General features: G+C 43.2%; 1 protein-coding gene across 2 annotated transcripts in view; it reads right to left on the reverse strand.

Moving 5' to 3' along the window:
- The window catches only part of ank2b (ankyrin 2b, neuronal), a 328,402-nt gene that overhangs the window by 217,633 nt on the left and 93,621 nt on the right, over nt 1-17,148 (reverse strand). Inside the window, exon 1 of one of the 2 annotated variants that reach the window (XM_082977375.1) lies at nt 8,938-9,195. The exons of the other annotated variant lie outside the window; for it this stretch is intronic. Coding sequence (XP_082833501.1) covers nt 8,938-9,024 — 87 coding nt within the window. The 5' untranslated portion in view covers nt 9,025-9,195. Of the gene's footprint in view, nt 1-8,937; nt 9,196-17,148 lie in introns of those variants that run through there. 2 annotated transcript variants of the gene reach the window in all.

Raw genomic sequence — 17,148 nt, forward strand, 5'->3', positions numbered from 1 at the left:
AGAGAAAAAACCAAGCCATGAGGGTCGAAGGAATTGTCCGTAGAGCACAGAGACAGGATTGTGTCAAGGCACAGATCTGGGGAAGGGTACCAAAAAAGTTCTGCAACATTGAAGGTCCCCAAGAACACAGTGGCCTCCATCATTCTTAAACGGAAGAAGTTTGAAGCCACCAAGACTCTTCCTTGAGCTGGCCGCTGCGCAATCGGGGCAGAAGGACGTTGGTCAGGGAGGTGACCAAGAACCCGATGGTCACTCTGACAGAGTTCTGGAGTTCCTCTGTGGAGATGGGAGAACCTTCCAGAAGGACAACCATCTCTGCAGCACTCCACCAATCAGGCCTTTACGGTAGAGTGGCCAGACGGAAGCCAATCCTCAGTAAAAGGCACATGACAGCCCGCTTGGAGTTTGCTAAAAGGCACCTAAAGACTCTCAGACCATGAGAAACAAGATTCTCTTGTCTGATGAAACCAAGATTGAACTATTTTGCCTGAATGCCAAGCGTCACATCTGGAGGAAACCTGGCATCATCCCTACGGTGAAGCATGGTGGTGGAAGCATCTGTGGGGATGTTTTTCAGCGGCAGGGACTTGGAGACTAGTCAGGAGCGAGGCAAAGATGAACGGAGCAATGTACAGTGAGATCGTTGATGAAAACCTGCTCCAGAGCACTCAGGACCTCAGACAAGGACAAAGGTTCACCTTCCAACAGGACAACGACCCCTAAGAGCACAGCCTTGCGTGGCCCAGCCAGAGCCTGGACTTGAACCTGATCAATGGGAGAAACTCCCCAAATACAGGTGTGCCAAGCTTGTATAATCATACCTAATAAGACTCGAGGCTGTAATTGCTGCCAAAGGTGTGTCAACAAAGCACTGAGTAAAGGGTCTGAATACTTATGTAAATGTAATATTTCAGTTTTATATTTTTAAGAAATTAGCAAACATAAACCTGTTTTTGCTTTGTCATTATGGGGTATTGTGTGTAGATTGATGAGGGAAAAAAAATAATTTAATACATTTTAGAATTAGGCTTCAACGTAACAAAATGTGGAAAAAGTCAAGGGGTCTGAATACTTTCCGAATACACTATAGCTTGGTAAGGGCTTCATAAGTGCTTCATAAGAGCTTCATAAGAGCTTGGGAAACCATATAATCACAACCAAATCATGTTCACCTTCAAGGACACAAACCGGTCTTAGCACTCTTGCCGTCCTCAGCATTTTAACCAGTACCTCCCAGTTGCTGCTGCCAAAACACTGTAAAGTGCAAAACACCTGACGTCACCTGAACCAGAGAGCCTCAATCGATCCGGAGCAGCACCCCTGGAATGAGTCCCAAGGCATTACTAATGGATAGATCGCCTCATCCATAATTAACCCTTGGCTGACTGTTCTCTGTCAGCAACATATTCAGGAGGAAGGCAAAGTGTTCATTAGGGTCAGTGTAAGCACTTTCCTCTATAGCACACTAGAGTAGCTTTATGGATGTCATTTTCTGCTTGCGTCACCAGTGGTACACTATTCCCTACATAGTGCACTACTTTTGATTCACAGTGTAGTAGTGTACTATATTTTGGGAATAGTGTACTATGGGCCCTGGAGTAGTGCACTATATAGGGAATGGGGTGCTACGGGCCCTGGAGTAGTGCACTATATAGGGAATAGGGTGCTACGGGCCCTGGAGTAGTGCACTATATAGGGAATAGGGTGCTACGAGCCCTGGAGTAGTGCACTATATAGGGAATGGGGTGCTACGGGCCCTGGAGTAGTGCACTATATAGGGAATAGGGTGCTACGGGCCCTGGAGTAGTGCACTATATAGGGAATAGGGTGCTACGGGCCCTGGAGTAGTGCACTATATAGGGAATAGGGTGCTACGAGCCCTGGAGTAGTGCACTATATAGGGAATAGGGTGCCATTTACGACTGAGCTTCTGTCAACAGTAGACCACTCAGCACAGAGCCCGGGGTCATAACGCATTGTTCAGTGTGTCCACTATAGCGTGGGGTCGATCACAGTTCATTACATATGATGATGGGGATTTAACTTGGAGCCTATATAAATAGTATGGAGAAACACTTCTCAGTAATAGACTGCTATGATGGCCTCAGTCTTCGAGTAGTCTATGGAGCAGAGAGATATTTATGTTTATGTTCTACCTCCAGACCCACCAGCTCCTCACCACACAGCCTGGCCACCAAGCAGACAGAGAGTAAACAGAGAGTTGAGACCCTCCCCATCCCAATGGCTCCCTCTCTTTCTTTCTCTCCATCGCATCTCTATCTGTTCTCTGATATGTGTCTGTTTTTTCTTTCTTTTTCTTTCTCCCTCTCTGCTTTCTTCACCTCTGCATATCGAGACAATAGATATAGGGATGTGGGATGTTTGTGGAGGAAGGCGAGAAGGAGAGAAGGAGAGAGTGAGAGAAGGAGAGAGGGAGAGGAGAGAGGGAGACAGTGAGAGGGAGACAGTGAGAGGGAGAGAGTGAGAGGAGAGAGTGAAAGGTGAGATGGAGAGTTGCTAGTGAGAGAGGGCGAGAAGGAGAGAGGGAGATGGAGAGAGAGCAGGGCGGGGATACTGCTAGCCCCCCTCACCCGTCTGGCCTTGTCTCTCATTTTATTGAACAAGAGATTATTCCAGACAGACAGATGAGGTACCACACCCAAACGCACGCACGCACGCACGCACGCACGCACGCACGCACGCACGCACGCACGCACGCACGCACGCACGCACGCACGCACTCACGCACGCACGCACTCACACACACACACACACACACACACACACACACACACACACACACACACACACACACACACACACACACACACACACACACACACACACACACACACACACACGGGTGCTCACCTCAGCCAGCGGAACATAATCATATTGTGTTGTCCTTTAGAATGGAGGCAGTAAGGATGTGGAGTTGGAGACTATTGAACATGACGAGCACATACAGACTTAAAACAGAACTTTCTCTCCACTCCTTTTAACTGGTGATGATGAGCGGTGAACCAGAACACCTGAAGGCACTTACTTCTGAAGGCCCATCCTCTGTTAAACGCTGCCAATTTGTCTGGAGAGTTATTCCGACGCAAATCAAAGAGGACACTCAAGCGGCCCAGTAATTCTGCGAGGGCGGTCGATGCCTCTTCTCCTATTAGGATTGACCAGCAGCTAGCAATCACAGCGTCTGTGAAGTGCAGCACAGACTCTGTAATATCGCACTTTCCACCTTCCAACCTTGGGAGTCAAATATCTCACTTTCCACCTTCCAACCAGGGGAGTCGAATATCTCACTTTCCACCTTCCAACCACGGGAGTCGAATATCTCACTTTCCACCTTCTAGTATAGGACGAGTCAACAACATTATTTGGGTATGAGTTAACAGAATATGAACTTTTCAAATTGAGATTTTCCCTGCACAGTTACTTTCACAGTGATGATGCCTCGAGGCTACGTCTGCTAATGTCTTGCTGCACCTGGATGGCTGGTGAGGCTGATCCAATAGGATAGCGTGGGGGGGGGGGGGGGGGGGAATGAAGTTCTCATCAGGTAGCTAATTAGACCATGTTCATTCATTATTTATGTATTTCCTCAGGTCTTAGTTATATCGTTTTATGATGAGATTTTGTGAAGGGAAATGTTAGACGTGTAACATTTACTTGATTATGATTGCCAAGCCGATCAGAAAGAGTAGGAGGAGACAGAGTGATAGAGACTGGAAATCACAGCGTTAGCTTGCTAGCTACCCTGTTGAAAACAGAGATTCTTTTTCTAATCATAATCCTGATCATACAACAAGCATATGAGTGTCAGGGACAAACAGAGGTGAAAATCCCAGAGTATTTGTTTCTTTCCACTGTAACAATACAACGACACCGCAGTACTGGAGACGCCCTTGAACTGCAGGACAGCAGCCAGAACAAGAGATCACACTTTATTCATCAGAAAATGACACCCCCTTCATCAGCAAACAGATTAACTGTCTCTTTCATCTTGAAAAGGGTGTGTGTGTGTGTTACTGGAAAGTACAGTTCTCAGGGCTTTTAGACCAACCAGGGTATTATTTCAAAGACAGGAAATGAATCAGAAAGTGAAGACTTAACAGTAAAAATGAAAGGCTGAGATTAGAGAGCCAACAACTCACCATACTGTTGTGCTATACAACTGTTATAACTTTAATGATGTCAACTTCTGATCTCTGTGTGTGTGTGTGTGTGTGTGTGTCTGTGTGTGTCTGTGTCTGTGTCTGTGTGTGTGTGTGTGTGTGTGTGTGTGTGTCTCTGTGTGTGTGTCTCTGTGTGTGTGTCTCTGTGTGTGTGTGTGTTTCCGTGGGGCTGAGCACTGTAACACATTATAACTGCAGGATTGTATCAGTCTATAAGCAGACAGCCTCCCTCTGAGTCAATTGCCCTGCGATTAGGAGAGTCAGACAGCACAGATCAACAATCTGATAGACCCATTACTCGGTCACTGGTTCTGCACAAAGGTACCGCTGGGAGGGAGGGATGGAGAGAGGGAGGGAGAGATATATAGGGGGAGGGGATTGAGGGGAGGCAAGGGCGAGGGAGTGTATCAATAATTCAAACATTGATTCCTAATCTCCCAACTGGTATCCAGAGTTCCACAAAGAAGGGAAAAAAACCTGGAACTCAATGTTGTACATTCAGCGTTAATGTGATTCCATCACCACCCTTTTCCACTTCTACATAAAATCCATGTAGCTCTTTAAAAAGTGCTACATCTTAGCATCTCATAACATCGGCTTCACCTAAATCTCCATTGATTTGTCTTTTTTCATCCCCTACACTTAACAAGAAGATTAATATTTAATACATGTTGAAGTCCATCCTCTAGCCTATGAGTATAAGCCTGAGATATGGCAGAGATGGAGAGAAGAGAGCGAGGGAGAGAGAGAGAGACTGACCTCAACCCAGTCTCTTAGAGCGTTCACAGTCAATCCACTGACACCCCTATCAGATCACAGCAAAATCACACTCTACTTGAACAGAGCAATACTCAATCATGAGGCATCAAAGCCAAAGGAACTGAATAATATTAAGAAACGATATAGATGGAAGGAAAGTAGTGTGGAAACCTACCAAAAAACAATTAGGCAACAACAAATTCAATTCCTTTTAGACAACTTCCTGGACAAAATGTTTCACTGTAATAGTGAAGGTGTCAACTTGGCAGTAGAAAACCTAAACAGTATATTTGACCTCTCAGCTTCCCTATCAAATCTAAACATTTCAAGCAGACAATCTAAGAAAATGAACAACAATGACAAATGGTTTGATGAAGAATGCAAACACCTAAGAAATAAATTGAGAAAGCTATCCACCCAAAAACATAGAGACCCAGAAAATCTGAGCCTACGCCTTCACGATGGTGAATCACTAAAACAATACAGAAATACACCACAGAAAAAGAAGGAACAGCACGTCAGAAATCAGCTCAATTTAAATGAAGAATCCATAGAATGTAACCACTTCTGGGAAAATTGGAAAACTCTAAACAAACAACAACACGAAGAGTTATCTATCCAAAACGGGGAGGATAAACGACTTCTCCAAACTTTTGACTCTATAACAAAGAGAAAACAGCAAAAACATATACATGATCAAATACAAATCTTAGAATCAACTATTAAAGACTACCAGAACCCACTGGATTCTCCAATTACATTAAATGAACTAAAGGACAAAATACAAACCCTCCAACCCAAAAAGGCCTGTGGTGTTGATGGTATCCTACATTAAATGATAAAATATACAGACAGCAAATTCCAATTGGCTATACTTAAACTCATTAACATCATCCTCAGCTCTGGCATATTGCCCAATATTTGGAACCAAGGACTGATCACCCCAATCCACAAAAGTGGAGACAAATTTGACCCCAATAACTACTGTGGGATATGCGTCAACAGCAACCTTGGGAAAATCCTCTGCATTATCATTAACAGCAGACTTGTACATTTCCTCAGGGAAAACAATGTACCGAGCAAATGTCATATTGTCTTTTTACCAAATTACCATACGACAGACCATGTATTCACCCTGCACAACCTAATTGCCAAACAAACAAAACAAAACAAAGTCAAAGTCTTCTCATGCTTTGTTGATTTAAAAAAAGCGTTCCACTGAAAGTGGCATTAGGGCCTGCTACACAAATTTATGGAAAGTGGTGTTGGGGGAAAAACATACAATACAATAAAATCCATGTACACAAACAAGTGCGCGGTTAAAAAAGGCAAAAAATACACATTTCTTTCCACAGGGCCAGGGGGTGAGACATCGATGCAGCTTAAGCCCCACCCTCTTCAACATCTATATCAACGAATTGGCGAGGGCACTAGATGTCACGTCCTGACCATAGTAAGATGTTATTTTCTATGGTAGAGTAGGTCAGGGCATGACAGGGGGTGTTTTGTGTTTTTCTATGTTTTCTATATCTATGTCTAGTTCTAGTTTTCTATTTCTATGTTGTTGTTTTTTGGGATGATCTCCAATTAGAGGCAGCTGGTCCTCGTTGTCTCTAATTAGAGATCATACTTAAGTAGGGTTTTTTTTTCCCCCACCTGTATTGTGGGTAGTTGTATTCTGTTTAGTCTATGTACCTGACAGAACTGTGAGCTGATCGGTTTCACTTTTGTTATTTTCTTTAGTGTTCTGTGTTAAAATAAAAAGTAATTATGAGCACTCAACACGCTGCGCTTTGGTCCCCTCGCTACGACAGTCGTTACACTAGAACAGCCTACGAGAATCTGAAGTCAAATGTCTACTGTTTGCTGATGATCTGATGCTTCTTTCACCAACCAAGGAGGCCTACAGCAGCACCTAGATCTTCCGCACAGATTCTGTCAGACCTGGGCCCTGACAATAAATCTCAGTAAGACCAAAATAATGGTGTTCCAAAAAAGGCCCAGTTGCCAGGACCACGAATACAAATTCTATTTAGACACCGGTGCCCTAGAGCACACAAAAAACTATACATACCTCGGCCTAAACAGCGCCACAGGTAACGTCCACAAAGCTGTGAACGATCTGAGAGACAAGGCAAAAAGAGCCTTCTATGCCATCAAAACGAACATAAAATTCGGTATACCAATTAGGATCTGGCTAAAAATACTTAAATCAGTTATAGATTAAAGAACCCATTGCCCTTTATGGTTGTGAGGTCTGGGGTCCGCTCACCAACCAAGAATTCACAAAATTGGACAAACACCAAATTGAGACTCACCATGCTGAATTCTGCAAAAATATCCTCTGTGTACAACATAAAACACAAAATAATGCATGCAGAGCAGAATTAGACCAATACCCGCTAATTATCAAAATCAAGAGCTGTTAAATTCTACAACCATCTAAACGGAAGTGATTCCCAAACCTTCCATAACAAAGCCATCACCTACAGAGAAATAAACCTGGAGAAGAGCCCCCTAAGCAAGCTGGCCCCTAAGCAAGCTGGTCCCTGGGACAGCAACACAATTGGACCCAACCAAATCATGAGAAAACAAAACCACTGTGACTGACCCAAACTTAAGGAAATCTTTGACTATGTACAGACTCTGAGCATAGCCTTGCTATTGAGAAAGAGAAGACAGCCTATGTGCACACTGCCCACAAAATGAGGTGGAAACTGAGCTGCACTTCCTAACCTCCTGCCAAATGTATGACCATATTAGCGACACATATTTCCCTCATATTACAGACCCACAAAGAATTTGAAAACAAATCCAATTTTGATCAACTCCCATATCTACTGGGTGAAATACCACAGTGTGCAATCCCAGCAGGATTATTTGTGACCTGTTGCCACAAGAAAAGGGCAACCACTGAAGAACAAACACCATTGTATTTTCCCTTTTGTAATTTAACTATCTGCACATCACTACAACACTGTATATAGACATAATATGACATTTGAAATGTCTTTATTCTTTTGGAAATTTTGTGAGTGTAATGTTTACTGTACATTTTATATTTCACTTTATTTCATTTGTTTATTATCTATTTCACTTGCTCAGACAATGTAAGAGAGAGAGAGAGATTCAATTAATTATTATAATATTATTATAGTATTATTATTATTATTAATACTAGTATTAGTATATTATTATATTATTAATATTATTATATTATTATTATAATGTTGTATTATTATATTATGTTATTATTATTAATAATAATAGTATTAGTATATTATTATGATTATAGTATTACTATTATTAGATTATTAATATTATTATTGTAAAAAAAAATCATAATATTATTATTATATTATTTTATTATTATGATAATATTATTATTATTTGAAAAGAGGAACACTTGGAAGCAGGTTCTTATGGAAGCAAAATAATATCTAGATGATCTCAGTCAAACACACACACACACACACACACACACACACACACACACACACACACACACACACACACACACACACACACACACACACACACACACAAAGACCAGGGACCCACCCATGTCAGTTTGTGACAGTAGTCTCCACCCTGACAAAGGTGTGCACAACAACACGAGAGAGAGAAAGAGAGAGAGAAAGAGAGAGAGAGAGAGAGAAAATTAAGAGAAAACCCTTATCAGCACTTCTCCAACAGTGTTTATTCTGTAAAGATCAGCCACACACCCATCATCACAAATCAAGCCCACCAATGATGCTTTTCCAATATCCAAAACAACTAACCCCCAACACACACACACACACTCCTAACTGCACCTGCAGCCTCCTCAGAGCGGTGAGCACTGCACACCAGCATCCAAGTAGCCAGCTTCACAGACCTCAACCTCCCCCTGGAGCCTTCAGCCTCTGGAGCTCCAGCGCTAATCCACCACTAATGCTAACAGGCTAACCAGGTCAGAGGTGTGTCAGCCAGTCCAAGTTGTCCATCTTTATTTTACCTTTTTGGGTCTCTTCCTCCTCTGGCCAAGCCCGTTGAGCCTATCCCCAGCCTCCATCCGGTAGTGGGACTGAGAGTCCTCGCTCATCCTCTACCACCAATCCAACTACACTCACTCACTTTCTTTTCTTCTTTTTCTTTCTGTCTCTTTTTTCCTCCAGTGAAAACCAGTGAAGTGGCGCTCTTCTCAACCAGCAGAGCTCTCTCTACCCAACCTCCCTCGGTTTTCTGTAGTCCACAGTGACCGTGTAGCGACCAGCCAGGGACGGGGGCGTGGTAGAGCGAGAGGGAGGGAGGGGGGCAGGAGAGTGAGGAGCAGGGTGGGAGGGAGGGGGAAACCACAATGGTGTTGCCATGGCAGCAGCTGCCACCAATGTTTATCTGAAGAGTGTGTGCTGGCAAACCAGATTTCTCCCAGTCACTACACCAGTAAAGTGTACCAGCGCTCAATTGGCTTCTGGATTATTTTTCAAATTGAGGTGGGGACCTATGTGGTGAAACTAGTGGAGAACAACATTAAGTAGGATCAACAAAGCCATATAAATGGCTTTATTTAACTGCTTTTATCAAGCAACAATGCTTTTAAAATGACTCATAAAACAGAGCCACTATAACAACCAACTTCGAGCATTACAACCTTATCCTTGTCCCTTTTCAAAATTAAACCTAGTCGCACGTTGCTGCCTTTGTTTTGAAAGTACTGTATACTCTAGAAAAAAGGGTTCCAAAAGGGTTCTCTCGTGCCTTCGCTATAGGAAAACACTTTTTGGTTCCAGGTAGAACCCTTTTTGGTTCCTGTGGAAAGGGTTTCTACACGGAACCAAAAAGGGTTCTACCTGCCACCAAAAAGGGTTCTTCAAAGGGTTTTCTTACGGAGACAGCCAAAGAACCATTTTTGGTTCTAGAGAGCATCTATTCTGTATCTTAAATCTGTGTATACCCCAACCCCTCCCTAAATACAATCTAGGCTTTATTGGTGCCTTTGAAAACACAGATTCTCTATGTCTTAATGATAGCCTTGGGTTATGACCAGGAGGCACCGGTGTTGAAACAGCATCACATTAACAGAGATGAGAGCCCCCTCCTTCTCTCTTCTCTACTTCATCCCTCCCTCACACATTAATGATATGGGGATCAAGAGAGATCTACGACAAAACGAGACGGAAAGGAAAAATATGAGGAAGAAACAGAGAAGAAGAGATGAAGGGAGCGCTCTTTATCTCTCTCTCTCTTTCTCTCTCTCTATATATCTCCCTCTCTCTCTTCTCTCTCTCTCTCTCTCTCACTTCCTCACTCTCCAACTCATCTCCCCTCTCATTGTCTCTCTTTCCTTTACCTCACACTCTCTCCCTCCTTCTCCTGTATTTCTGTTCATCACTTCCAAATCCCATCGTTCAAGCGTGTGATTCCAGCCTATTCCTGGTTCAGTCTGGTAACTCCGCTCTAGACACCCTCTCTCCCCCTCCTCCTCCTCTCTCCTCCTCCTTCCCCCTTCCACCAGTCATCACCCCCAGTGACAGCTCCCAGAGAGGGCCATGTGAGGTGACCATGCTGGGGACAGATGTTAGCCATAACTAATAACTCCCCCCCCCCCCCTTTGTTGATGAATAAAATTGGGCCGTATGGCAGCTTATAAACCTATGAAGGGATAGAGAGCCTTCAGAAAGTATTCACATCCACATTTTGATTTTACAACCTGAATTAAAAATTGTTTACATTTAGATGTTTTGTCACTGGCCTACACACAATACACCATAATGTCAAAGTGTAATTATGTTTATTTTTTATTTTTACAAAATAATTTTAAAAAAAACTTTTATGGCAATAGGTAATAAGTTCAGGAGTTAACTTAACAAGTCACATAATTTTTATTTTTTATATTTTATTTAACCTTTATTTAACTAGGCAAGTCAGATAAGAACAAATTCTTATTTTCAATGATGACCTAGGAACAGTGGGTTAACTGCCTTGTTCAGGGGCAGAATAACAGACTTGTACCTTGTCAGCTCAGGGATTCAAACTAGCAACCTTTTGGTTACTAGTCCTACGCTCTAACCACTAGGCTACGCTGCCGCCCCATAATAAGTTGCATAGACTCACTCTGTGTGCAAAAATAGTGTTTAACATGATTTTTTAATGACTACCTCATCTCTGTACCCCACACATACAATTATCTGTAAGGACCATCAGTCGAACAGTGAATTTCAAACACAGATTCAACCACAAAGACCAGGGAGGTTTTCCAATGCCTCGCAAAGAAGGGCATCTATTGGTAGATGGGTCAAAAAAAGCAGACATTGAATATCAAACTATGTACGGTTTCAATGTTAACTATAACTAGGAAGTGTATTTAAATGGCAACAGTTGTCTCCAGATTTGACACATTTCTGGATCATGCTGTATGGTTCGGTTTAAGCATGGTGAAGTTATCAATTACACGTTGTATGGTGTTTCAATACACCCATACAAAGATACAAGCATCCTTCCTAACTCAGTTGCTGGAGAGGAAGGAAACCGTTCATGGTTTTCACCATGAGGTTAATAGTGACTTTAAAACAGTTACAGACTTTAATAATGGCTGTGATAGGAGAAAACTGGAGATGGATCAACAGCATTGTAGTTAAATCAAATCAAAGTTTATTTGTCACGTGCACCGAATACAACAGGTGTAGACCTTACAGTGAAATGCTTACTTACAGGCTCTAACCAATAGTGCAAAAAAGGTATTAGGCGAACAATAGGTAAGTAAATAAATAAAACAACAGTAAAAAGACAGGCTATATACAGTAGCGAGGCTATAAAAGTAGCGAGGCTACATACAGACACCGGCTAGTCGGGCTGATTGAGGTAGTATGTACATGTAGATATGGTTAAAGTGACTATGCATATATGATGAACAGAGAGTAGCAATAGTGTAAAAGAGGGGTTGGCGGGTGGTGGGTGGCGGGTGGCGGGACAAAATGCAGATAGCCCGGTTAGCCAATGTGCGGGAGCACTGGTTGGTCGGGCCAATAGAGGTAGTATGTACATGAATATATAGTTAAAGTGACTATGCATATATGATAAATAGAGAGTAGCAGCAGCGTAAAAAGAGAGGTTGGGGGGGCACACAATGCAAATAGTCCAGGTAGCCATTTGATTACCTGTTCAGGAGTCTTATGGCTTGGGTGTAAAAACTGTTGAGAAGCCTTTTTGTCCTAGACTTGGCACTCCAGTACTGCTTGCCATGCGGTAGTAGAGAACAGTCTATGACTGGGGTGGCTGGGGTCTTTGACGATTTTTAGGGCCTTCCTCTGACACCGCCTGGTGTAGAGGCTCTGGATGGCAGGCACCTTAACCCCAGTGATGTACTGGGCCGTACGCACTACCCTCTGTAGTGCCTTGCGGTCAGAGGCCGAGCAATTGCCATACCAGGCAATGATGCAACCAGTCAGGATGCTCTCGATGTTGCAGCTGTAGAACCTTTTAAGGATCTCAGGACCCATGCCAAATCTTTTTAGTTTCCTGAGGGGGAATAGGCTTTGTCGTGCCCTCTTCACAGCTGTCTTAGTGTGTTTGGACCATTCAAGTTTGTTGTTGATGTGGACACCAAGGAACTTGAAGCTCTCAACCTGCTCCACTACAGCCCCGTCGATGAGAATGGGGGCGTGCTCGGTCCTCCTTTTCCTGTAGTCCACAATCATCTCCTTAGTCTTGGTTACGCTGAGGGATAGGTTGTTATTCTGGCACCACCCGGCCAGGTCTCTGACCTCCTCCCTATAGTCTGTCTCGTCATTGTCGGTGATCAGGCCTACCACTGTTGTGTAGTTTGCAAACTTAATGATGGTGTTGGAGTCATGCCTGGCCATGCAGTCATGGGAGAACAAGGAGTACAGGAGGGGGCTGAGCACGCACCCCTGGGGAGCTCCAGTGTTGAGGATCAGCGTTGCGGATGTGTTGCTACCTACCCTCACCACCTGGGGGCGGCCCGTCAGGAAGTCCAGGATCCAGTTGCAGAGAGAGGTGTTTAGTCCCAGGATCCTTAGCTTAGTGATGAGCTTTGAGGGTACTATGGTGTTGAACACTGAGCTGTAGTCAATGAATAGCATTCTCACATAAGTGTTCCTTTTGTACTGGTGGGAAAGGGCAGTGTGGACTGCAACAGAGATTGCATCATCTGTGGATCTGTTTGGGCGGTATTCAAATTGGAGTGGGTCTAGGGTTTCTGAGATAATGGTGTTGATGTGAGCCATTACCAACCTTTCAAAGTACTTCATGGCTGCGGACATGAGTGCTACGGGTCTGTAGTCATTTAGGCAGGTTGCCTTAGTGTTCTTGGGCACTTGGTCTGCTTGAAACATGTTGGTATTACAGACTCAATCAGGGACATGTTGAAAATGTCAGTGAAGACACCTGCCAGTTGGTCAGCACATGCCTGGAGCACATGTCCTGGTAATCCGTCTGGCCCCGCAGCCTTGTATTTGTTGACCTGTTTAAAGGTCTTACTCACGTCGGCTACGGAGAGCGTGATCACACAGTTGTCCGGAACAGCTGATGGTCTCATGCATGACTCATTGTTGCTTGCCTCGAAGCGAGCATAGAAGTGATTTAGCTCGTCTGGTAGGCTCGTGTCACTGGGCAGCTCGTGGCTGTTCTTCCCTTTGAAGTCTGTAATAGTTTGCAAGCCCTGCCACATAAGACGAGCGTTGGAGCCAGTGTAGAATGATTCAATCTTAGCCCTGTATTGACGCTTTGCCTGTTTGATGGTTCGTCGCAGGGCATAGCAGGATTTCTTGTAAGCTTCCGGGTTAGAGTCCCGCACCTTGAAAGCGGCAGCTCTACCCTTTAGCTCAGTGCGGATGTTGCCTGTAATCCATGGCTTCTGGTTGGGGTATGTATGTACAGTCACTGTGGGGACGACGTCCTCGATGCACTTATTGATAAAGCCAGTGACTGATGTGGTGTACTCCTCAATGCCATCGAAAGAATCTCGGGAACATGTTCCAGTCTGTGATAGCAAACCAGTCCTGTAGTTTAGCATCTGCTTCATCTGACCACTTTTTTATAGACCGAGTCACTGGTGCTTCCTGCTTTAATTTTTGCTTGTAAGCAGGAAGGATAGAGTTGTGGTCGGATTTACCAAATGGAGGGCGATGGAGCGCTTTGTTACGTGTCTCTGTGTGTGGAGTACAGGTGATCTAGAATTTTTTTCCCTCTGGTTGCACATTTAACATGTTGATAGAAATTTGGTAGAACCGATTTCAGTTCCCTGCATTATAGTCTCCGGCCACTAGGAGTGCCGCCTCTGGGTGAGTGGTTTCCTGTTTGCTTATTTCCTTATACAGCTGACTGAGTGCGGTCTTAGTGCCAGCATCTGTTTGTGGTGGTAAATAAACAGCCACTAAAAGTATAGCTGAAAACTCTCTAGGCAAGTAGTGTGGCCTGCAATTTATCACAATATACTCTACTTCAGGCGAGCAAAATCTAGAGACTTCCTTAGATTTCGTGCACCAGCTGTTGTTTACAAATATGCACAGACCGCCCCCCCTCGTCTTACCGGAGTGTGCTGTTCTATCTTGCCGGTGCAGCGTATATCCCGCTAGCTGAATATCCATGTCGTCATTCAGCCACGATTCCGTGAAACATAGGATATTACAGTTTTGATGTCCGTTGGTAGGATATTTGTGATCATACCTCGTCTAGTTACTCCACAATACTAACCTAAATGACAGCATGAAAATAAGGAAGCCTGTACAGAATAAAAAATATTTCAAAACATGCATCCTGTTTGTAATAAGGCACTAAAGTAAAACTGCAAAAAAATGTGGCAAAAAAAGTAACTTTATGTCCTGAATACCAAGTGTTATGTTTGAGGCAAATCCAACACAACACATCACTGAATACCACTCATACCCATAATATGATGCAGCATGGTGGTGGCATTGGCAAGGACTAGGGAGTTTTTAGGATAAAAAGAAACGGAATAGAGCTAAGCACAGGCAAAATCCTAGAGGAAAACCTGCTTTCCAACACACACTGGGAGAGAAATTCATCATTCAGCAGGACAATAACCTAAAACACAAGGCCAAATATACACGTTGCTTACCAAGACAACATAGAATGTTCCTGAGTGGCCGAGTCACAGTCTGACTTAAATCGGCTTGAAAATCTATATGTATGCCCGCTATACAGTACACTAATGCTTATAAACCTATAAAGATATGTATGCCAGCTACACAGTACAATGAAGGTACATGACTCTGTAGGTGACTGGGTCCCATGCACTCTACATTAGCTTAATGCTAACACCAATTAAAGAGAGGGTCACAAGTGTGCAAATACATTATATGGTGCACAGATTAACCAACCCAAGTCTCTCTTATGCCAACGTGTGCATGCCTGGCACATACACACACACATTAATACATGTGTGAGTGTCTTGTCCGATAAACACTCCTGCGTAATCTAAGATTGTGTGTCTGTAGAGAAGTGGTTGACATTGACTGTGTGTGCCCAGCTTGTGTGCATGCATCATGCATTTATGTGAGTCTATTGCCTTGTTTCTCTGCTTCCATTACCAGCTCTTTTGGCACAGCATGCCCGCCATGCCAGAGGGCACACCTGTGTGTGTTGGCACTTCCCGTGTGGCTCAGTTGGTAGAGCATGGTGTTTGCAACGCCAGGGTTGTGGGTTCGATTCCCACGGGGGACCAGTACGGAGAAATTTTTTTATGAAATGTATGCATTCACTACTGTAAGTCACTCTGGATAAGAGTGTCTGCTAAATGACTAAAATGTAAAAATGTAAGAGTGAGGGATGGGGTAGAGCCAGATGAAGGAGAAGAGAAGGAGGAGGCCAGGTTCTGATCCTCTCCTCCCTACTTTCTCTGACCAGTGCCAGATATACCGAAGTGGTGGAAACATCAATCAGTAATCATACTGCATCAGAGAGGTGGAAACATCAATCAGTAATCATACTGCATCAGAGAGGTGGGAACATCAATCAGTAATGGAAACATCAATCAGTAATCATACTGCATCAGAGAGGTGGGAACATCAATCAGTAATCATACTGCACCAGAGAGGTGGAAACATCAATCAGTAATCATACTGCATCAGAGAGGTGGAAACATCAATCAGTAATCATACTGCATCAGAGAGGTGGAAACATCAATCAGTAATCATACTGCATCAGAGAGGTGGGAACATCAATCAGTAATCATACTGCATCAGAGAGGTGGAAACATCAATCAGTAATCATACTGCATCAGAGAGGTGGAAACATCAATCAGTAATCATACTGCATCAGAGAGGTGGAAACATCAATCAGTAATCATACTGCATCAGAGATGTGGTAACCACAACATCAAAACACCCTAATAAGTCTCTGTTCATTATAGATATAATTAGTATCTGTCCACCTGTTCAGTCTAGTCAGTATACTGTATAGATGATCATGTTTCTTTTCATTAGGAGTCTACTTAGCTATCTTTTTCATCAAGTAATTCATTCAATTCTACCATGTTCATCACATTGCCTTTGCTTATTATGAGTCCAGTCATAGATGTGTATTACCAATGCAAACTGATCCACTGATAAACACTAAGGTTTCACGCTACATTAGGTTCTCTCTCTCAATGAACATTCACATTTCTTGTTTCTCTCCGCTTTATTAAAGTGATTGATCAGAAGTGGAGTAAAAGATATCAAACGATATCAAGAGATATCAAACGATATCAAGAGCTATCATATCAAGCAAGGTTATTATAGTAGATGAAAACTGAAATTAAAATAAAAACTAAAATTGGAAAATCTATTTAATGAAAGTGAAATATAATAATTAATAAAAACATTTGAAAAACTAAAACTATACTGTAATTATTATATTTGACTGCAAAACGAACTACACTGAACAAAAATATAAATGCTACATGCTATGAGCTGAAATAAAAAATCTCTGAAATGTCCCATATGCACAAAAATCTCTCAAATTTTGTGCACAAATTTGTTTACATCCCTGTTAGTGGGCATTTCTTATTTGCCAAGATAATGAGGAGTATTTCTGTCTGTAATAAAGACCTTTTGTGGGAAAAACTATGATTGGCTGGGACTGGCTCCACAGTGGGTGGGTCTAACTGCCAAGTAGGTGGGCCTGACTGCCAAGTGGGTGGGCCTGACTGCCAAGTGGGTGGGCCTATGCTCTCCCAGGCCCACTCATGGCTGCACCCCTGCCC

Source organism: Salmo salar, chromosome 07 (assembly GCF_965601325.2).
Source record: "Salmo salar chromosome 07, fSalSal1, whole genome shotgun sequence".
In the NCBI taxonomy this organism is placed as follows: Eukaryota; Metazoa; Chordata; class Actinopteri; order Salmoniformes; family Salmonidae; genus Salmo; species Salmo salar.